Consider the following 22,537-nt stretch of genomic DNA (forward strand, 5'->3'; position numbering starts at 1 on the left):
ACAAAGAGCCACACCATATACCAGCGTTTCTCAACCTTTTTTTTCAGTCACGGCGCCCTTCATGTGTTTATAGGTCTCACCCTCTGGCCTCTGAAGTTGCTAATGTCTTTTTTATTTGGGCCTCACAGGGTTAAAAGTACCCTGTGAGACCCACGGTTGCAAAATTACAAAATCACTTTTAGCCATTTAAAAAAATAATGTTTATTTAAAAAATGTTAAAGGGGAACTATTTTACTATTTCTTTCACTATTTGGGCACTTTTACACAATTCCTGTGAGTCTATGGAACACCTAGGTTTTTTTCAAAAAAAAATGCATTGTTTTGTATTTCTAATCAAGTACTAAAAACCGCATTTTTCTACCTCAAGATCTTAAGCCGTTTTTGAGGCTGGGCGCCAACCACTGTGTGGCCTGGTGCCAACTGCCACATCAACTGCCACATTATTATGCAGCTGAGAAATCTCTGACATCACAGATATGCACATTTTCAGATGACTCAGTTCAGTGAGGGTGAATATTGTGAGAGGAGAATTGGAAGAATGCGCCAATATGAGAATTAGAGACATATATCCTATTAATATAAGTCCACATAGCTAAGAAACAATGGTAAACACTGAAAAAGGCCATTTATAAGCCTCACAATGCTATTTTATAGTAAATGTGTTTATATGTCCCACCCTCTGGCCTCTGAAGTTGCTAATTTCTTTTTAATTTGGGCCTCACAGGGTTAACCTCTTAAGCCCGAGATATACAGTAAAAGTGTATATTTTCAGCATTACGTTTGTTTACCAATTATTTTAACTGTTATTAGTGAAATATAAGATTATAGAAATCTCAGGGCATTGAGTCGGAAACCGACGCATATTGACAGGAGGAAGTGGCACAGCCAAAAGTGAGTGTAGTCTTTTGAAGGAAGAGACTCAGGGCTTTCAAATTTCGAAAAACTACCCTACCCAGCTCACACCAGCCCCTGTCAATCATCTGACTTCTGGATTTACTTTTTAATTTCTCTTATTTTTTCGGATTATCTCCCACAAACCTGAACATTATTGCCATAAAACAGAACGCAGTTAGTTTCTCTACCTTTCTGTGAACGTCTTGCAAAAAACGGTGTTGCAATATGATGAAAAATGGTGGAGAAATTTACATTATAAAAAAGATGGCAGAATTCAGTACTGTATCTACAAAACCTTCTGTTTAATCATCTTCCCTTTATTCATTTGCTTAGATTTTTCAGGTCTGGTGAATTTTAGCATGGTGTTATTCACAGTCAAAGATAAAAAAAATTTTAAATAGAATTGATATTCTCCTTTGGCTCATTACAATTTTCTCAAGCCTAGTAACAGACACACTATTTCTGACACTGATCCATATATATCCCTAGATTCAGATACCAAGAACATGCAAATGGACCATTAAAACATTTAATGTTTATTCTACGTCCTTATGGAATGAGTGACATAAAAAAAAAAAAAAAAAAAAAAAAAGTATGGATGGAAGAGCCGCACATTGACGGGCAAAGAGCCGCGGGTTGGCCACCCCTGTACTATGGCAACGGCACCCTTGACCCAAATCACTATAGCAACGGCGATGCCGATATTACTAAACGATGTGACCATACCACCATGTGAGAGCCCAGCGCCGACTGCATACAATGACCTTGGCTCGCTCGAGAGCTCAGCTGATAACAGGCCCTTGTCTGCAGCCCCACTGGAGCCAGACATAGTGACTGCTACTGTCCTCTTACAACTAATATCTAATAGCAGATGCTGTCACCCACCGACATTATATACACATTGAAAAACATAGATTCCTTCACTAGTGAAATATGAGTGTGTGTTTTCTCTGAAAAAGGGAACTAGGGATGTCCGATATTATCGGCTGATATTGGCATTAAAATGTGATATCGGAAATTATCGGTATCGGTTTTCAAATTATTTTTATTTTTTAAAATGTATTTAACCTTTATTTACCCAGGCAAGCAAGTAAGAACACATTCAGATTTTTTTTATTGTCAAAAGTATGCATAATGTTGTGTTAATTCCACGACAAGAGATATGTAATGTTAATTACCTGAAATTATTCAGTTTTTTGGGGGGGGAAACCCTGCATATATCTGTATCGGTTGATATCGGTATCGGAAATGAAGAGTTGGACAATATCGGTATATCGGTTTCGGTAAAAAAGTCAATATCAAGCATCCCTAAAGGGAACAGTTGACAGAACTCTCACGGACACTTAGCAGGACTTCCTCCTGCTCCTACTCTGGTCCACGTGCACTGATTATAGTACACACACACACACACATACACACATACACACACACACACACACACACACTCTCTCTACTTTCCACCATGTTTACAGCTTTATATTTACACAGTGATGTTTTATGAGAAACATGTTTTATGACAACATTTTATAATGGGAGGATCTAACCCTTTGTCTCTTATCTTATACTGTATGTCCTTCATGTCCTTTAGGGTCTAACCCTCTAGCTAGCTATCTTCCTTCCTTCCTTCCTTCCTTCCTTCCTTCCTTCCTTCCTTCCTTCCTTCCTTCCTTCCTTCCTTCCTTCCTTCCTTCCTTCCTTCCTTCCTTCCTTCCTTCCTTCCTTCCTTCCTTCCTTCCTAACAGCATGTTTTATTGGTCTAGGAAAAGGAGGGTATTGTGAATATGGAGGATGAGTTCGCCAGTGGACCACCAAAACTCTCCACCAAGCGGATACTTCGTGAAGTCGGACAGGTAAATAAAAAGCTCCTGGTTTGGGGTCAGTTCACTTTTAATTCAGTCAACTCAGGAAGTTGATTTTCTTCAACTAACATCCCTTTTGTAATCCGGCTTTTACACTCTGAGTTCAATTCTATTCTATTCAAAAAGTTTGCTTGAGAAGTTCTATCCAATTTGTTGACAATTTTAAATGAATGCCCCATCATTTACTCAATCAGCACCAGACGGTTGGTTAAAAGGCCAACGCTTTAAAGTATAGGAATACGTGGCGGTGTTTGCAGGGCTAAAACTATATTATATATTATAGCTATGGATATAATACTATGGCCCATTTGAGATCGAGTATCTATCGTTCAATTTGTGAAAAATAAATAATTCTTTCATCCATACATTCCCGTTTTATACCGTGGTGAATATAAGTATAGTTTTAGAGTGGTCTAGGGTAATTCCCTAAAGGCTGCATGTATTCAGGGCCGCCTCAGGGGGTGTGCGAGCAGTGCGGTCGCACAGGGCCTCGCGGGAAGGGGGGCCTCGCAAAAAAAAATATATATATCTTTTTTCTTTTTTTTTCTTTTCTTTTTTCTTTTCTTTTTTGCGAGGCCCCCCTTCCCGCGAGGCCCTTTTTCATCACAGACCTAAAATCTAGTTTTGCTTATATGCTTATATATTTCACATTAGACACGTTTGTAGAATGTGTCTGACTTGTTCCTGGCTCTGAGGCTCTGCAGGCAGCTCTGATGCTCTGCAGGCAGCAGAATTGGTTTCAATGAGGGGAGGGGTTACAGGTAAGGTAGCGTCTGTTGAGTTCATTGTGTGTGTCTGTGTGCGTGCGGGGGGGGGGGGGGGGGGCGCGTGAACCGACTCATTGCCAGACGTGAGCGATTCGACTCACGCTCACGGCAATGAATCGGCTCTTATGAACGAGTCGCTCATGACCGACCCATCACTAGCGTCTGACTATTTCGCGCGTGCAGCATTGGAGGTTATGCCAGCCAAGATGAAGAGGACATCGTTCGGCAGATGGACTGAAGATGAAAGTTGTTGCATGTTAGACAGTTCAGTCAGGCTAGCCATCCCGGCTAAAGACAGGGACAGCTAGTTAGCTTTAGCTACGTTATAATATTGAGTGATAACGTGTGGTTCAGTCGGGATATAGCCATGATGATGTCGGCTAGTAGCTAGCTTAGCTAAAGGCTAACTAGCGTTAGCTAACCTAGAGACAGCGCGTGCAGCATTGTTATGCCAAGATGAAGAGGATGGTCGTTCGGCAGATGAACTTCGTCAACTCCACGCGGTTGTCTCCATCCTCTTGGACGTTTAGTGAGTTTTTAATCACTATTCTATTCCCGCCGTGGATATCTCTCTCTCTCTCTCTCTCTCTCTCGGGAGTCAACCGGGCCGACTAGCTGTTGTAGTACTAGTAGCTAACGGTGTGTGGCCTGGACTTGTTGCCGGCACCGCTATGGTAAACACCACTCTGTAGTGGGACGTGTATTGCCTTCTTTTTCCCTTCTCTCTTCGTATGAGAAGAGGAAAACACAGCGGCTGTCTGAAGTGTTGGCCTGTATTGCTTTTCTCACGCTGTACAGTTTTTTAGTGGTAGCCGCATAGCTTGCTTCTGCGTTAGCTAATGGTTAGCGATAGCCGGGTTGAGCTAACTGTTAGCCAGTTAGCTGTTTAGCTACGACGTTAGCTGCCGGCTGCGCTCGGCTGGGAACGTTAGTTTGATGCTATCAGTTAGCCTAGAGTTAGCTGTTAGCTTGTGCTACGACCATTAACATTAGCCATGAGAATAGCAGGGGGCCCTGGCACTCTGACTACGACATCATCTTTGACAGAAGATGTAGTCGGGCCTGCACCATGACAAGGCGCCGGCCATAGCTTCTTTTTGTCCCGCCAGCGAGAGGCCTTTCGTCAACGTGGAGACCTGTGTTGCGGCCTTTCGCCCTGCGTTCCTTGGTGCAGGTAAGATGTCCATTGGACATTACCCCACTCTTCCTTCCTTCCCCTCCTGAATGTTTTGTTAATAACGATGTTTTTTTCCAGGCAAAACATATGTTACTTCACAACATTTGGAGATACGACATGTGCTATGTGTGAATTGTCTTGGTCGTTTGTGTAGCTTGGGTAGCGTTGGCCAAAGCTGTGTGTGGCCTGGTGTCAGTACCTGGCTACTCTATTTGCAGTTAGCCTATTTAGCTGATGTCGGCCCTTGGCTCCTTGCTACTTTGTTTTCTCTGGTATAGACCCTCTTCTCTTTGGATTTAAGTGTTGATCTTTGTCCTTTTGGATCTATGTATATTCATGTTGCCTTTGTGAAGTTATCTTTTCCTTCTGTTTTGTTCTTCCATTAAAAGTTGAATATCCTTTAGGGGCTCATCTTTGCTTATCTCTCTCTCATACATGCTCTCTCTCTAACACACACACACAAGACACACACACATGCTCTCTCTCTCTAACACACAAACACACATGCTCTCTCTCTCTCTCTCTCTCTCTCTCTCTCTCTCTTTCTAACACACACAGTCTGCCTATGGCGGCCTTTCTCGATGGCTAGGCTGTGCTCGCTGAGTCTGTACCTAGTCAAGGATCTTCAGTCACAGTGCTCAGGTATTCTGCCACTGTGTACTCTCTGTTTAGGGCCAATTAGCATTTCAATTTCTTTCCAATGTGTCTCTCTCTCTCTCTCTCTCTCTCTCTCTCTCTCTGTACACTGTATATTGACTGTAGAACGGGAGCTCTCTCTTGCTATATGTTGACTGTATCATGCCCAGCCTCGGGCAGCGCTATTATTTAAGAATATGTTGACTGGGGGGGGGGGAGGGGCCTCACGTTTAAATCTCGCACAGGGCCTCGCATTTCTCCCAGGCGGCCCTGCGTGTATTCTACTAAAAGCGTTGTCGTTTCTTGCCTGGACTAGCTACTATTCTCAAATCTAGATTATAGGTATTATGTTTCATTATGAATGCATGAAGGGGGGGTCGTATTTTTATGCTTTGATCGTCACCAACGGAATACGTTACACAGTACATTACACACATACGCTCTGATCACAATGAAGGAATTATTGGATCAACGCAAGATTGATACCATATAGCCCTTACCTTGACTAGGATGTACCCCAAAAATAATATTCCAATTATCTGATCGCCATTCCAAGTATTGATGTCGATCGTGTCGCCAACATAATCCACCAAAGAACATGAATCGGGAGTGTTTGATTCTTATAAATCCATGCGTTATAACCACTCATCATGCCCGACAAGGAAAAGTCCGCCCGGACCTAATATAATCGACGCACACCCGAATACACAGAGTTTCAAAGGATGTGCAATACCGGCCGCAACCTACCAGGCGGCGGTATTGGACTTTTGCAATCTCAGACCCATTCCCAATGATAACACCAGGCTCCCTGGATGGATAATGAATGGAAATATCGAATAAATAAACGAAAATAACGATGAAAACCCGACTTCTCGGGTTTGGCACTCAAGCGTCGGCGAGTTAAGGGGAGACACTACAGGTGAATAGGGTAAAATAATTAACTAATAGATATCACAATGAAACTTCCCCAGTTGATTACTTATATTAAGACAAGACTGTTTTGTATTACAAGTTTTCTGAAATTATATGTTTAAATATGCAAATTAGGCATTATCTACTTAAATATGCACTATTTTGCATATAATTCCAGGACAGAAATCTGAACATTGGATAAAGCCATTTTCAAAATTATAGTTTCATTTTGTTGACATATTAGAGACAAAGGTTATTACAGAGGGGATTTTGGATATCTCTTTTTATCACTCCATAAATCAGAAAATACTCCATTCAGTCAATTTTTATGGTAAAATTCCATATTTCGCCATGTTTTTAGGAATGAAATGTGATATAAATCAGGGTATGAATGCGATATCAACAAACCCTTCTGTAAATACCTTCAGAACATAGATATGAATAGAACTGGAAGGTTTGGTGTATGTGAGTGCTACTGCAGTGGAGATTTCTGGCTCAGTATGAGGACAAACTCTTAAAACTCATTTTTGGGAAAACGCCTTCAAAGTTCTGTATTGTAAAATGCCATACTTTTTTTTTTAAACAGATATTTACAAACACAAAACCTAATCAAACCATTAGTAATAGACAACCTAAACACATGCCTGATAACTGAATAATAATAATAATGATTTTATTGAACTGAACAGAACTACACACAGGCTACAAACAGTAATAGGCAAAAGATATTTGAATAGATATCACTATGAAACTTTCCCAGTTTGTTATGTACATATAAACTAAGAAAAAATATATTGCAAGTTTTCTGAAATGTATGTTTATATATGCAAATGAGGCACTTCTCCATTAAATATGCGCACATTTATGGACGCAATAAGGCTAAATGAAGTAAAATAAACAACTAAATGTGTGTTATTGACGTTTTATTGTCACTAGTTTCATAGAAGACATGTTTAGGAAGCAAAATATAACAAAATCTCAAAATCAACAAAAAAAGTATATTTGCCTATTCACCTGCAGTGTCTCGCCTTAACCCGACTTTATTCTGGTCTGGCGTACATTGTGTTAAAGGAACACGCCAAGATTTTGGGAAATTGTTGTGTTGTCTTTACATGCTGTGTCTTGTATCTATCTGTTGTTGTGTTGTTTTTACATGCTGTGTCTTGTATCTGTCTGTTGTTGTGTTGTCTTTACATGCTGTGTCTTGTATCTGTTGTTGTGTTGTCTGTACATGATGTGTCTTTTATCTGTCTGTTGTTGTGTTGTCTTTACATGCTGTGTCTTGTATCTGTCTGTTGTTGTGTAGTCTTTACATGCTGTGTCTTGTATCTGTCTGTTGTTGTGTTGTCTTTACATGCTGTGTCTTGTATCTGTCTGTTGTTGTGTTGTCTTTACATGCTGTGTCTTGTATCTGTCTGTTGTTGTGTTGTCTTTACATGCTGTATCTTGTATCTGTCTGTTGTTGTGTTGTCTTTACATGCTGTGTCTTGTATCTGTCTGTTGTTGTGTTGTCTTTACATGCTGTGTCTTGTATCTGTCTGTTGTGTTGTCTTTACATGCTGTGTCTTGTATCTGTATGTTGTTGTGTTGTCTTTACATGCTGTGTCTTGTATCTGTCTGTTGTTGTGTTGTCTTTACATGCTGTGTCTTGTATCTGTTGTTGTGTTGTCTTTACATGCTGTATCTTGTATCTGTTGTTGTGTTGTCTTTACATGCTGTGTCTTGTATCTGTTGTTGTGTTGTCTTTACATGCTGTGTCTTGTATCTGTCTGTTGTTGTGTTGTCTTTACATGCTGTGTCTTGTATCTGTTGTTGTGTTGTCTTTACATGCTGTATCTTGTATCTGTTGTTGTGTTGTCTTTACATGCTGTGTCTTGTATCTGTTGTTGTGTTGTCTTTACATGCTGTGTCTTGTATCTGTCTGTTGTTGTGTTGTCTTTACATGATGTGTCTTGTATCTGTTGTTGTGTTGTCTTTACATGCTGTGTCTTGTATCTGTCTGTTGTTGTGTTGTCTTTACATGCTGTATCTTGTATCTGTTGTTGTGTTGTCTTTACATGCTGTGTCTTGTATCCGTCTGTTGTGTTGTCTTTACATGTTGTGTCTTGTATCTGTCTGTTGTTGTGTTGTCTTTACATGCTGTATCTTGTATCTGTTGTTGTGTTGTCTTTACATGTTGTGTCGTGTATCTGTCTGTTGTGTTGTCTTTACATGCTGTGTCTTGTATCTGTCTGTTGTTGTGTTGTCTTTACATGTTGTGTCTTGTATCTGTTGTTGTGTTGTCTTTACATGCTGTATCTTGTATCTGTTGTTGTGTTGTCTTTACATGTTGTGTCTTGTATCTGTTGTTGTTGTGTTGTCTTTACATGCTGTGTCTTGTAGCTGTTGTTGTGTTGTCTTTACATGTTGTGTCTTGTATCTGTTGTTGTTGTGTTGTCTTTACATGCTGTATCTTGTATCTGTTGTTGTGTTGTCTTTACATGCTGTGTCTTGTATCTGTTGTTGTGTTGTCTTTACATGCCGTGTCTTGTATCTGTTGTTGTGTTGTCTTTACATGTTGTGTCTTGTATCTGTTGTTGTTGTGTTGTCTTTACATGCTGTGTCTTGTATCTGTTGTTGTGTTGTCTTTACATGTTGTGTCTTGTATCTGTTGTTGTTGTGTTGTCTTTACATGCTGTGTCTTGTATCTGTTGTTGTGTTGTCTTTACATGCTGTGTCTTGTATCTGTTGTTGTGTTGTCTTTACATGTTGTGTCTTGTATCTGTTGTTGTGTTGTCTTTACATGCTGTGTCTTGTATCTGTTGTTGTGTTGTCTTTACATGCTGTGTCTTGTATCTGTCTGTTGTTGTGTTGTCTTTACATGCTGTGTCTTGTATCTGTTGTTGTGTTGTCTTTACATGTTGTGTCTTGTATCTGTCTGTTGTGTTGTCTTTACATGCTGTGTCTTGTATCTGTTGTTGTTGTGTTGTCTTTACATGCTGTGTCTTGTATCTGTTGTTGTTGTGTTGTCTTTTCATGCTGTGTCTTGTATCTGTTGTTGTTGTGTTGTCTTTACATGCTGTCTTGTATCTGTCTGTTGTTGTGTTGTCTTTACATGCTGTGTCTTGTATCTGTCTGTTGTTGTGTTGTCTTTACATGCTGTGTCTTGTATCTGTTGTTGTGTTGTCTTTACATGTTGTGTCTTGTATCTGTCTGTTGTGTTGTCTTTACATGCTGTGTCTTGTATCTGTTGTTGTTGTGTTGTCTTTACATGCTGTGTCTTGTATCTGTTGTTGTTGTTGTTGTTGTTGTTGTTGTTGTGTTGTCTTTTCATGCTGTGTCTTGTATCTGTTGTTGTTGTGTTGTCTTTACATGCTGTCTTGTATCTGTCTGTTGTTGTGTTGTCTTTACATGCTGTGTCTTGTATCTGTTGTTGTGTTGTCTTTACATGTTGTGTCTTGTATCTGTCTGTTGTTGTGTTGTCTTTACATGCTGTGTCTTGTATCTGTTGTTGTGTTGTTGTGTTGTCTTTACATGCTGTGTCTTGTATCTGTTGTTGTGTTGTCTTTACATGTTGTGTCTTGTATCTGTCTGTTGTTGTGTTGTTGTGTTGTCTTTACATGCTGTGTCTTGTATCTGTCTGTTGTTGTGTTGTCTTTACATGCTGTGTCTTGTATCTGTTGTTGTGTTGTTGTGTTGTATTTACATGCTGTGTCTTGTATCTGTCTGTTGTTGTGTTGTTGTGTTGTCTTTACATGCTGTGTCTTGTATCTGTCTGTTGTTGTGTTGTCTTTACATGCTGTGTCTTGTATCTGTTGTTGTGTTGTTGTGTTGTATTTACATGCTGTGTCTTGTATCTGTCTGTTGTTGTTGTTGTTGTTGTTGTTGTTGTTGTTGTCTTTACATGCTGTGTCTTGTATCTGTCTGTTGTTGTGTTGTCTTTACATGTTGTGTCTTGTATCTGTATGTTGTTGTGTTGTCTTTACATGTTGTGTCTTGTATCTGTCTGTTGTTGTGTTGTCTTTACATGTTGTGTCTTGTATCTGTCTGTTGTTGTGTTGTCTTTACATGTTGTGTCTTGTATCTGTCTGTTGTTGTGTTGTCTTTACATGCTGTGTCTTGTATCTGTCTGTTGTGTTGTCTTTACATGATGTGTCTTGTATCTGTTGTTGTGTTGTCTTTACATGTTGTGTCTTGTATCTGTCTGTTGTGTTGTCTTTACATGTTGTGTCTTGTATCAGTTTGTTGTTGTGTTGTCTTTACATGCTGTGTCTTGTATCTGTTGTTGTGTTGTCTTTACATGTTGTGTCTTGTATCTGTCTGTTGTTGTGTTTTCTTTACATGTTGTGTCTTGTATCTGTATGTTGTTGTGTTGTCTTTACATGCTGTGTCTTGTATCTGTTGTTGTTGTGTTTTCTTTACATGTTGTGTCTTGTATCAGTTTGTTGTGTTGTCTTTACATGATGTGTCTTGTATCTGTTGTTGTTGTGTTGTCTTTACATGTTGTGTCTTGTATCTGTCTGTTGTTGTGTTGTCTTTACATGTTGTGTCTTGTATCTGTCTGTTGTTGTGTTGTCTTTACATGCTGTGTCTTGTATCTGTCTGTTGTGTTGTCTTTACATGTTGTGTCTTGTATCTGTATGTTGTTGTGTTGTCTTTACATGTTGTGTCTTGTATCTGTCTGTTGTTGTGTTGTCTTTACATGTTGTGTCTTGTATCAGTTTGTTGTGTTGTCTTTACATGCTGTGTCTTGTATCTGTCTGTTGTGTTGTCTTTACATGTTGTGTCTTGTATCTGTCTGTTGTGTTGTTTTTACATGTTGTGTCTTGTATCTGTCTGTTGTGTTGTTGTCTTTACATGCTGTGTCTTGTATCTGTCTGTTGTGTTGTCTTTACATGCTGTGTCTTGTATCTGTTGTTGTGTTGTCTTTACATGTTGTGTCTTGTATCTGTTGTTGTTGTGTTGTCTTTACATGCTGTGTCTTGTATCTGTTGTTGTGTTGTCTTTACATGCTGTGTCTTGTATCTGTTGTTGTTGTGTTGTCTTTACATGCTGTGTCTTGTATCTGTTGTTGTGTTGTCTTTACATGTTGTGTCTTGTATCTGTTGTTGTTGTGTTGTCTTTACATGTTGTGTCTTGTATCTGTTGTTGTTGTGTTGTCTTTACATGCTGTGTCTTGTATCTGTTGTTGTTGTGTTGTCTTTACATGCTGTCTTGTATCTGTTGTTGTGTTGTCTTTACATGCTGTATCTTGTATCCGTCTGTTGTGTTGTCTTTACATGTTGTGTCTTGTATCTGTTGTTGTTGTGTTGTCTTTACATGCTGTGTCTTGTATCTGTTGTTGTTGTGTTGTCTTTACATGCTGTGTCTTGTATCTGTTGTTGTGTTGTCTTTACATGCTGTATCTTGTATCTGTCTGTTGTGTTGTCTTTACATGCTGTGTCTTGTATCTGTCTGTTGTGTTGTCTTTACATGCTGTGTCTTGTATCTGTTGTTGTGTTGTCTTTACATGTTGTGTCTTGTATCTGTCTGTTGTGTTGTCTTTACATGTTGTGTCTTGTATCTGTCTGTTGTTGTGTTGTCTTTACATGCTGTGTCTTGTATCTGTTGTTGTGTTGTCTTTACATGTTGTGTCTTGTATCTGTCTGTTGTGTTGTCTTTACATGTTGTGTCTTGTATCTGTCTGTTGTTGTGTTGTCTTTACATGCTGTGTCTTGTATCTGTTGTTGTGTTGTCTTTACATGTTGTGTCTTGTATCTGTCTGTTGTGTTGTCTTTACATGCTGTGTCTTGTATCTGTTGTTGTTGTGTTGTCTCTACATGATGTGTCTTGTATCTGTTGTTGTTGTGTTGTCTTTACATGCTGTGTCTTGTATCTGTTGTTGTTGTGTTGTCTTTACATGTTGTGTCTTGTATCTGTTGTTGTTGTGTTGTCTTTACATGCTGTGTCTTGTATCTGTCTGTTGTTGTGTTGTCTTTACATGTTGTGTCTTGTATCTGTCTGTTGTGTTGTCTTTACATGTTGTGTCTTGTATCTGTCTGTTGTTGTGTTGTCTTTACATGCTGTGTCTTGTATCTGTCTGTTGTTGTGTTGTCTTTACATGCTGTGTCTTGTATCTGTTGTTGTGTTGTCTTTACATGTTGTGTCTTGTATCTGTCTGTTGTTGTGTTGTCTTTACATGTTGTGTCTTGTATCTGTCTGTTGTTGTGTTGTCTTTACATGCTGTGTCTTGTATCTGTCTGTTGTTGTGTTGTCTTTACATGTTGTGTCTTGTATCTGTCTGTTGTGTTGTCTTTACATGTTGTGTCTTGTATCTGTCTGTTGTGTTGTCTTTACATGCTGTGTCTTGTATCTGTTGTTGTGTTGTCTTTACATGTTGTGTCTTGTATCTGTCTGTTGTTGTGTTGTCTTTACATGTTGTGTCTTGTATCTGTCTGTTGTGTTGTCTTTACATGTTGTGTCTTGTATCTGTTGTTGTGTTGTCTTTACATGTTGTGTCTTGTATCTGTCTGTTGTTGTGTTGTCTTTACATGTTGTGTCTTGTATCTGTCTGTTGTGTTGTCTTTACATGTTGTGTCTTGTATCTGTCTGTTGTGTTGTCTTTACATGTTGTGTCTTGTATCTGTCTGTTGTTGTGTTGTCTTTACATGCTGTGTCTTGTATCTGTCTGTTGTGTTGTCTTTACATGTTGTGTCTTGTATCTGTCTGTTGTGTTGTCTTTACATGCTGTGTCTTGTATCTGTCTGTTGTGTTGTCTTTACATGCTGTGTCTTGTATCTGTTGTTGTGTTGTCTTTACATGCTGTGTCTTGTATCTGTCTGTTGTGTTGTCTTTACATGCTGTGTCTTGTATCTGTCTGTTGTTGTGTTTTTACATGCTGTGTCTTGTATCTGATGTTGTTGTGTTGTCTTTACATGCTGTGTCTTGTATCTGTCTGTTGTGTTGTCTTTACATGTTGTGTCTTGTATCTGTCTGTTGTTGTGTTGTCTTTACATGTTGTGTCTTGCAGGTGTCGGAGGAGGAGACTCCATCCTTCCAGCTCTACTCTACTGGACACCTGGTGCTGAGACACAGAGCCCTCAGGAAGCTGCAGCAGGCTGCACGCAAGGTACACACACACACACACACACACACACACACACACACACACACACACACACACACACACACACACACACACACACACACACACACACACACACACACACACACACACACACACACACACACACACACACACACACACACACACACACACACACACACACTCTCACTCTCACTGTCCAGTAGCCTTAGGCTAATGTGCTCTTAGCCAAACCAACAGGCCTCTCTGTCGACATGAATGTTGCTTCACGTTACGTATCCATGTGTAAATTCCCCTGGATACCGTTTTGAGTCATACTGTTTACAGCACATGGCCTGGGAACATTACCACCATGTAGGCCACAGCATTCGCAGCAAATGAATAACTTGTTCTTTCAAAGTTCTGTGAATCCCAGTCTTATGAATTGTGATTTTTCGTGCTAAGAGTAAAAGCCTACCAGTTTGTATTCAATGTCTCTTTAAATGTTGGCGTGTTTCTTTAACATGAAAACGTTTGGGGAGCGGCTTTTCCTCAGTGAAACACTACCTTACCATTCCCTTCTTAACCGTTTCAGGTTGTTGTCCAATGCCGCATGAAGCGCAGACTGGCCTGTTTGAAGTGGCTGGCTGGCGGCATGAAGAAGCCGACCGCAACAGAGACAGGTTTTGACCCCGTCTTATAATCTTAGGATTTTGATATTGGGCACAAATGTCACATGATAATTGATCAAATAGCATATACTGTGGTGCGGCTGGGTAGCGCAGTGGACTAAGCACTCGCCTACCACCGCAGATACTCTGGGATCGACTCCAGCTGTCAGCGGTACCTGACAATACAGTACAGTACATTGGAGGGGGTTGAGTTTGGACATTTACAGGGGCCAGTTTCGGATTGCAGTCTCCCGTAGGTGCTCTTTTAGAGAGGTTTTGAAGGTGGGTAGTGATTCACATTCCTTTACAGCTGTGGGTAGGGCGTTCCACATTGTTGTTGCATAATTGCGAAACGAGTTTAGTCCCTTGTTTGAGCCGAATCTGGGTTTAACATGATTTGTGGAGCTCCCTCTGGTGTTGTGATCGTGGTATTCACTGACCTTTGGGAAGTATTTTGACATGTACATGGGTACCTTAGTTGTGTAGTGTATCTTGTAGACCTGGGCCATTGCAAGTTGCTGTACTCTGTCGTCTACTCTAAGCCATCCTAGGTTGTCAAAGTGGGCAGGGGTGAGGTGGGTTCTAGTAGTAAGGTCAAGCAGTAGTCTGACCAGTTTGTTTTGTGATGTTTGTAATTTAGTTTTTAGCGCCTTTGAGGTGCTTTGGTACCATGCGGTGCAAGCATAGTCGTAGTTGTGCCGGTATGACATTTTGAAGGTATGATAACCTCGGGCAAAAATACCCCGGTTCATGGTATATCACGGTATTCGGAAAATATAAAATAAAGAAATTCCCATTGAACAAAACGTCTTTTATTACAGTGCACAAATCAACTTTTATGTAAGTGTTATTTATGAATGTGTGAAGACTGTCTGTATTACACACAGAGGGAACTGTCTGACCACTTTCAAACTACCGGTAAGTACAGAATAAAAAATACTTCCAAATAAACTTTCATGATTATGAATAGGCCTATGTACTTCAAACTTCAACTTCAAACTTCAAATTACTTTATTTTCCTTTCGGAACTTCATTTGTGCAGTGGTTAAAAGACACCAGACCTACTGTAGGTGTTCAGCAGTATGATGGAGGTTGGCACGAAGCTGTCAAAAGGGCAATACGTTTTTGTTAATGTAATGTAATCTACTTGCACAGATGTATGTTATATAGCCTAGTGCTATTCTTACTGGATTAAACATACATTTAAACAATTCATCTTTTGTGGAAGGTCAACAACCACCCACGGAACTATGTGTTGGGGATAAGGGTTCCGCACGGACCATATTGTTTGTTACTTTCCTGTCGGCACACTAACTGTTAGTCGTCTTTCGACACCCCCGCCTCAGACTCCTATCCTTCTCATGATTATAAATATGTAACGGAACGTAGGCCAATCTCGCTAACGTTAGTCGACCGAAATCAATTAGCAACATGATTCAGCTCAGATTCGGCTCAAACAAGGGACTAAACACGTTTAGCAATTATGCCACATCAATGTGGAACGCCCTACCCAAAGCTGTAAAGGAATGTGAATCACTACCCACTTTCAAAACTCTCAAAGAACACCTACGGGGGACTGCAATTCGAAACTGGCCCCTGTAAATGTCCTAACCCAACCCCCTCCAATGTACAGTCAATTACCTAGTATGGTTGTTGTAACTGAGGGGTACAATTCCCTGACTGTATTACTAGATATGATACTTACTACCACTACCTTTGTACTTAATATTCGGCCACCCAGTACACGGCATAAATATATTATCATAAACACTCTCACGTAGATGAAACGGATCCAACACAAATGTACGAAGTCGAAACAGGTCTTTATTTCTACACAGCGATGGTGTGTAGAACAAGCACTTAATCACTTAATTACATTTATGAATTGAAATAGTATGCACTTTTATGGCAAAGAGTATTCGTCGGTATATCAATAGAGAATGTCCAATCTCTGAAGGCGCAGGTGGTAAATATACGACCTGGAATAGTTAAGGAATAACAGCAATGATACTTTAATGATTATATACTAGATACACTAGAGGGGGTTAATCCGGTCGCTTGTAAGCCGACAGGAGTAGGAGGGGGGGGGGGGGTAGAATCCGGCTGCCTCGTCCGGCCAAGGGTATCCCAGGTGAACCCACTGTAGTGCCGTTCAATGCGCCGGCGATCCTTGGACCACAGATGAAAGCAGGTGGACTCTTTGTGGGCCGGCTCTCTCCGGTCCACGGGGGAGAGACGTGAAGCGACCTCGTCTTGCAGAGCGTCTCCTCACCTTGCGTCCTCTCCAGGGGGGGGGGGTTCCAACACACGGCAGTGTCGGGGGTCTTTATCCATGGAATAATCAAAGTATACAAAGCATAATCCGTGCCTGGGAAGGCGGGCTGTCGTCGGTAGAATAATCCGGTATACAGGTCCACTCGCTCGTCGGCTCTGGGGCTCCTCGGGTGCAGCTTCACGTAGGGTCAACCACCCTGGGTAAGCAGCCAGTTCTCTGCCCGAAACGATGGGGTACTGACGACGGTAGTATTCTCACCGCACGAAGCACTATATATTAACAGACTATTATTAGCTTAATAGACTACGTCCAACTCGACGATATAGTGCCAAATATGACTATTCAAATATTAATATACACGATGTCTCAATACCGATGGTAGGCGAACTTGGCCTTACTCCCACACGTGGCGTCGCGGGGAGGCTTTACGTCTGTGACTCTATTGGAGGGTAAGAAACTGGACTGAAAAGAAAGTCCTACTTTAGTAGCGCAGTATATATACGCACTATGAACAAATAGTCCCATTAGTGGTGCGGTAGCCAGATTCCTACGTGGAACTAGGACTTGTTCGTACATGTGGAGCGGTACGTTTGAACTGGGTCTGAGGGGTATGGCAGCCTGGCACCAAGGTCTCGACCAATAGTAGAATGGAGACTATTATGGGATGTTCAGTAGGCTAGAATGGATATTCAATGCATATTGTACAAGGAATATACAAGGGATATCAGGGAATATTAGAGAATATACAAATACAATTAAATATATATATATAAATAAATATATATATTCGGTTTAATCTGGCCCTTCACAACAGCCACCCCCTGAATAGGTCCCAGACCTAATCAGTTAAACAGAGACAGATTAATCGCGTTGTCTATTTACACATAAGGGTTTGCTGTAGGGGTCAGTCAACTTCACAAAGTCATAGGGTTGTAGGGTCATGGTCATCATCGATTGTGTCTGGGAGTCGAGGCAGTTCTATGAGCCTTGCCACGGGACGGGTGTAAGTGCGACCCTGGACGAGCACTTCAGCTGCTCGGACCTTGCCGTCGGCACCGGTGATCACTTTGCTTACGCGGCCGGCCGGCCACATAGCTCTGGGCAGTGATTGATCGATAATCATGACGACTGTTCCTTCTGTCAAATTGTCTCTCTCCTTTACCCACTTCTGGCGGGTCTGTAGAGACGGTAGGTAGTGCAGTAGGAAACTGTTCCAAAACTTGTCGGCTAATACTTGGCTGTACCTCCACATTCGTCGGCCGTTCGCTTCTTCAGGCCGGTACATTGTCTGGGGTAATGCGGGATCTAGCCGCCCCATCAGGAGTGTGTTGGGGGCTCTGCGTAGGCGACCACCCACTCTGATGAGGGTATGAGCGTCGCTCTCGGGGACCAGATGAATTAATCTGCTGTCGGATGGGACGGGCTTTCCTCCCTGTAGACAGGCCAATTCATCGGGGAACGAGTCTCTCTGGGCTCGCTGCAGTAGAAGCAATTCTGCTTCCTCGTAGTTAGCTGCTGACATATCAGCGGGGGACTTGCACTCCGGGTGGTACCGCAGGAATGTTCTTTGTTGTGCACTCTCTATGGACGTGCAATCGTCTATGTTAGGGTCGGTGGAGGCTACGGTGCTCAATCCACAGAACACAGACTTCTTATTTTCCACCTCCTCTGGACTTGCTTCCCTCGGGATAGGCATGGGCCACTGTCCTTCCGGGAGTCTTAGGAATGCGGGGCCGTCACTGTAGACATTGCGACGGGTGAGGTCATCCAGGGGGATCCCCCGGGTGATGACGTCAGCTGGGTTCTGTTTTGTATCAACGTAGCGCCCAGCGTTTCCGTTAGCCGGTAATTACCGGTATTTGACTGGCAAAATATGTTGAAGTCCGAATATTTAAATATCTCCGGTCATAATGTCCGGTGAAAATAATTTCTCTAAGCACAATTTTATTATTTGAATTGTATTAAAATAGGCTCAAATTAAATAGCCTATGCGATGAACGAAACAATCATTACATGTTGCTTCACGCTGATAAAGCGCGGATGGCGCCGCTCGGATGTGAATCTTTTTTTCTTTCTTTTTTTGAGCCTGTCTGGCCACCATAACGACAAACAGGTATATCAGGCCCGAGTGGAAAGTTTAATTATCCTGGCTGAGGTGCGACATTATATCCACATTTTCCAGTTCACTGATCCAGCCAGGGTTACCAGTGACACAGTTCATTCTGGAACCTCAGATCCCCGCTGATCATGGAGTTCTACAGTATCGCGTTGGATCCATACACGTATCGATTTTTTCGAATGGTGATCAGGAATTGGAATATACCAGTTGGATACCATCTGATGTCAGGTAAGGACTCTATGTTATCAGTGTTAGGATAATCAGAGTAAGTTTGATGAAGTTATAGGCTGTTTTGTGAAATGTCTTCTTTCGTTTTCACTAAAAGTCCGAGAGGAAATCAACGGGGCGATTATCCGCGCGCGGCCGTAATGTGCTTGCGTGCACGTATAATATAAAAATATTGATCATCTAGCGTTTATTTGAAAACGATTCATAAAAAGGCCGACGAATATCAACGTTGTGGAATATTCCACTAAAAGACGATTTTCATAGAATGCTCCAGAATGAGCTGTTTTTTATATCAAAACGGGGGCTTTTCTAACTGCTCTGAAACGGAAACGACGCGATAAACAGCCTTGACAGCACTGACTGGAAAATAGTCTTTGATAATGCGATGGGCAGATTAGACACATAGCCATAATTTAAAACATAGATTAGGCGATATTAACGTTAACATTGGCGCCGATGGTGGCATTCAGCTGGTAAAAAGGAAAACCAGGCTGACCGGCATTTCTCGAATATGTCCGGGGATAGAAATCTTGCAGGACAAACAGACCGGCACGAATATGTTCTAACGGAAACGCTGGTAGCGCCACTCTGTTTCTCCGGTTAACTCTTCGGTTAAGTCTTGAATCTCGGTGACTCTGACTCCCACGAAGACTTTGTACTTGCATGAGTCCGATTTGATCCAGGCGAGTACCGTCGTGGAATCTGACCACAGGATTGTTCTAGACACCGGTATGGTGAGCTCACGTTGGATGAGCGTGGCTAGGTGCGCTCCGGCTAGGGCTGCGCAGAGCTCTAGACGTGGGATAGATTGTTGCTTGCGTGGGGCTATTCTCGAGCGGGCGAGGACAAATGCTGTGTAGATCTCTCCCCCCTGGTCTTGGGCCCGCAAGTAGGCTACTGATCCGTATGCGACCTCTGAGGCGTCACTGAAGACGTGTAAGTCCATTTTACATGTCTCTGGCCTCACCGTGGGTGGGAAGTAGCTTCGGCGCATATTAACGCCTGGGAGTGAGTGGAGCTCCATCTCCCACTCTCTCCAGGTGGATGCAAGGTGTGCGGGAATGGGGTCGTCCCAGCCCTGGTCCTTGTCCCACAATGCTCGTACAATCATTTTTGCCCTGGTGGTGTACGGTAGAATACATCCTAGCGGGTCATATTGTCGGGCGAGTGTTGTGTACACACTCCGTCTGGTGGTCGGCGCCGCCGCCGGCCTTCCCTGCTCCGTAGTCAGGGGCTTGTGTCTGTAGTGAAGCGAATCTGTTTTGAATCGCCACACCAATCCCAGGGTCATCTCCTGGGCTTCTCCCGGGATTGTAGCCATCCAGGTCTCGCTGCTGGCTGCCTTGTCCTCGGAGGAGAGGCTGCGCAGTACTTGCGGATCGCTGCTGGCCCACTGCCTGAGATCAAAGCCGCCTTTGATCAATGAGGCGCGGAGTTTAATCAGGAGAGCCTCGGCTTCTTCCTGGGTTGAAAGGCTTTGTAGACAGTTGTCTACGTAGAAGCTGTTCTTCACGCTGTGTCGGACCTCTTCGTCCGCTGCTGGGTCCTCTGCTACATGTTTCTGTAGTGCAAATGTCGCACAGCAGGGGCTGCACGTCGTTCCGAAGGGGAGGACTTCCCATTGGTAGATGGCTGGGTGCTCATCTCCTGGCTTCTCTCTCCATAGGAACCGTAACAGGGGCTTGTCCGCCTCTACTAATCTCACCTGCAGGAACATTCCTTTAATGTCCCCGCTGATGGCCACCTTTTCCTGGCGGAAGCGGAGTAGAACGCCGAGTAGGGAGGGGCCGAGTGTGGGACCGGGCAGTAACTCTTTATTCAGATTTTGGGATCCGATCTGGTAGCTGCAGTTAAATACTATGCGGTCTTTACCGTTGTGATGGACCTTGTGGTGGGGCACGTACCACGATTCAGTGGTCTGGTCAGCCTCTTTAATGTCCATCTTTGTGACGTGTCCCGCTGTGATGAGCTTCTCAATCTCAGCGTGGTATACACTCTCTTGGGCGGGGTTCTTGGCTAAGCGCCGCTCCGTGTTCAGCAGGTACCGTTCTGTGGCGTCTGTCTTGGCGTGGAAAGTAGGCATTCCTTCTCGCCGCAGGAGTGGCGTGGCGTATCTCAACACGCCGTTGACCGGGACTCTCTTGGTCCCTGTCTCGAGGAGGTGAATTGCGTAAATGTCATCTTTAGAGCGAATGTCTTTCTTTCCGTTCTTAAAGGGCATTTGTTCCAAGGTCCATAGCCGCTCTACGTGTTGCAGGAGTGCGGTTTCTCCCTCTGTGACTCGGGAGTGGAGACATCTAGTGGCTGTACTTCGGTTGAGAGATTTGGCGAGCGGGCCTTGGAGAGTCCATCCCAAACGGGTCTCGACTGCTGCAGGACAGCCTCGGGGTCCGGTATGAACCCCGTCTATCGGGACAATGAGGTCTGCATGGTCGGAGCCTATCAACAGGGTCGGCATAGCATTGTCTATGAGCGGGATCGGTAACTTGCGCAGATGTGCATATTTCTCCATCAGCTTGGCGACGGGGTATGTGTACCGCGACAGTCCTATTTCTTGGCTGGTGAAAGCGTCTGCAATCTGGTACCGTCGCTCAGGCTGGCCGCTTGCTGCGATAGAGAATGAGACATTCTCGCCCTTTATCGTCTTCAAATCTCGTCTTATTGTCCGAATTGTCATTTGGGTTTCGCTTCCCCGCAGCCCTAGCTGGGCCGCAGCGGAGGCGAGCAGCAGGGTCTTCTCTGACCCGTCATCGAGGACGGCGTAAGTGTCCAGGACTTTATTCTGGTAGCTTAGTGTCACACGCACTACTTTTAGGAGTACTCGGGCTCCACTGCTGCTGGCGGGATCGATGTACATGACGCTCGCTTTGCGGCTGGATGGTGCAGGTGAAGGGCGCCGTCTGTTACTGTCGTGAAGTATGTCCAGATGGGCTCCATCGCACTTGGTGCACCTTTTCTTTAAGCGGCATTCGGCTGCCATGTGTGAGCGCGCACAGCGAAAACAGCGCTTGTTGGACTTTATCCATTGACCTGCTTCCTCCGCGTTCAGCTTGGGGAAGGAGTCACATTGCGCTAGCCAGTGTTCTTTCTCACAGTAGGGGCACACTATCTTCCACTTCTCCGTTCTGGAGGGGGTACTGTGGCTCCTGCTGCTCGGTACTGACTCCGATTGGTGCATCACAGTCACCGATCTTCTTCCATCATTTAGTCGTCTGGTTCCTTCTCTGGAGCCAGGGGTGCTCCGTCCGAATGTATCTAGCCGTAGGCTGCTGACTTCTCTCGCCAGGAAGTCTGCTAGATCGAGGAGGTTCGGTTCGGGGCCATTCGGGTCTCTGTGGTCCCTCTGCCGCCTAAAGCGCTCCTGACGAGCGGGCGGCAGCTTCTCCAGGATCCTTTCCACATTTGAGTTGGCGTAAAGTTCATGCCTCCCCTTCTCTCTTTGCGCTCCCAACATCCCTACCAGGGACTGCACTCTGATGGACAGGTCGTCCAGTGCTCGATTGTCTATTGCTGGGGGTAAGCGGTCGATGTGTCGGATCTCCTGGATCACGTAATCCCATATGCGCCCATACCTCTGGTCCAATGCTACCAGCGCTGCTGTGTATGGGGTGGTGGAAGTCGCGTAGGCGAGCGCTATATTATGTGCGCGGGGCACCTTTAAGTGCTTCAGTAGGATGGCGTATTTGTGGCGTTCATCCAATACATCCACCAACATGGTCTCCAGACACATGCGGAGTTCTGTATACTGGGCCCGGTTCTCTTGGGTGAAGTCGGGTACCATAGGCGTGCCAATGTATGACGCTGACTGTGGATACATCGGCGAGCGTTGGGGGAGAGGCCTCCTAGGCGAGTCTCCTCCCGCTCCTTGGTATGGGCTGGTACCGGCAGTGTACCATGGCCCGCTTGTCCAGGTGCTGTTCCTCGGTGCGGGTCGTGCGTCGTGCTCACCCGGGTATA

The 22,537-nt window shown here is 43.4% G+C and overlaps 1 protein-coding gene across 1 annotated transcript in view; it reads left to right on the forward strand.

Annotated features, from left to right (window-relative positions):
* Positions 1 to 22,537, forward strand: part of cfap221 (cilia and flagella associated protein 221) — a gene marked incomplete at its 3' end in the record, with an annotated part of 70,284 nt that overhangs the window by 19,859 nt on the left and 27,888 nt on the right. The window contains exons 12-13 of the mRNA XM_084329031.1: positions 13,234 to 13,332; positions 13,883 to 13,970. Coding sequence (XP_084185157.1) covers positions 13,234 to 13,332; positions 13,883 to 13,970 — 187 coding nt within the window. The remainder of the gene's footprint in view (positions 1 to 13,233; positions 13,333 to 13,882; positions 13,971 to 22,537) is intronic.

Source organism: Notolepis coatsorum, assembly GCF_963971535.1.
Source record: "Notolepis coatsorum genome assembly, chromosome: 14".
Taxonomy (NCBI): domain Eukaryota; kingdom Metazoa; phylum Chordata; class Actinopteri; order Aulopiformes; family Paralepididae; genus Notolepis; species Notolepis coatsorum.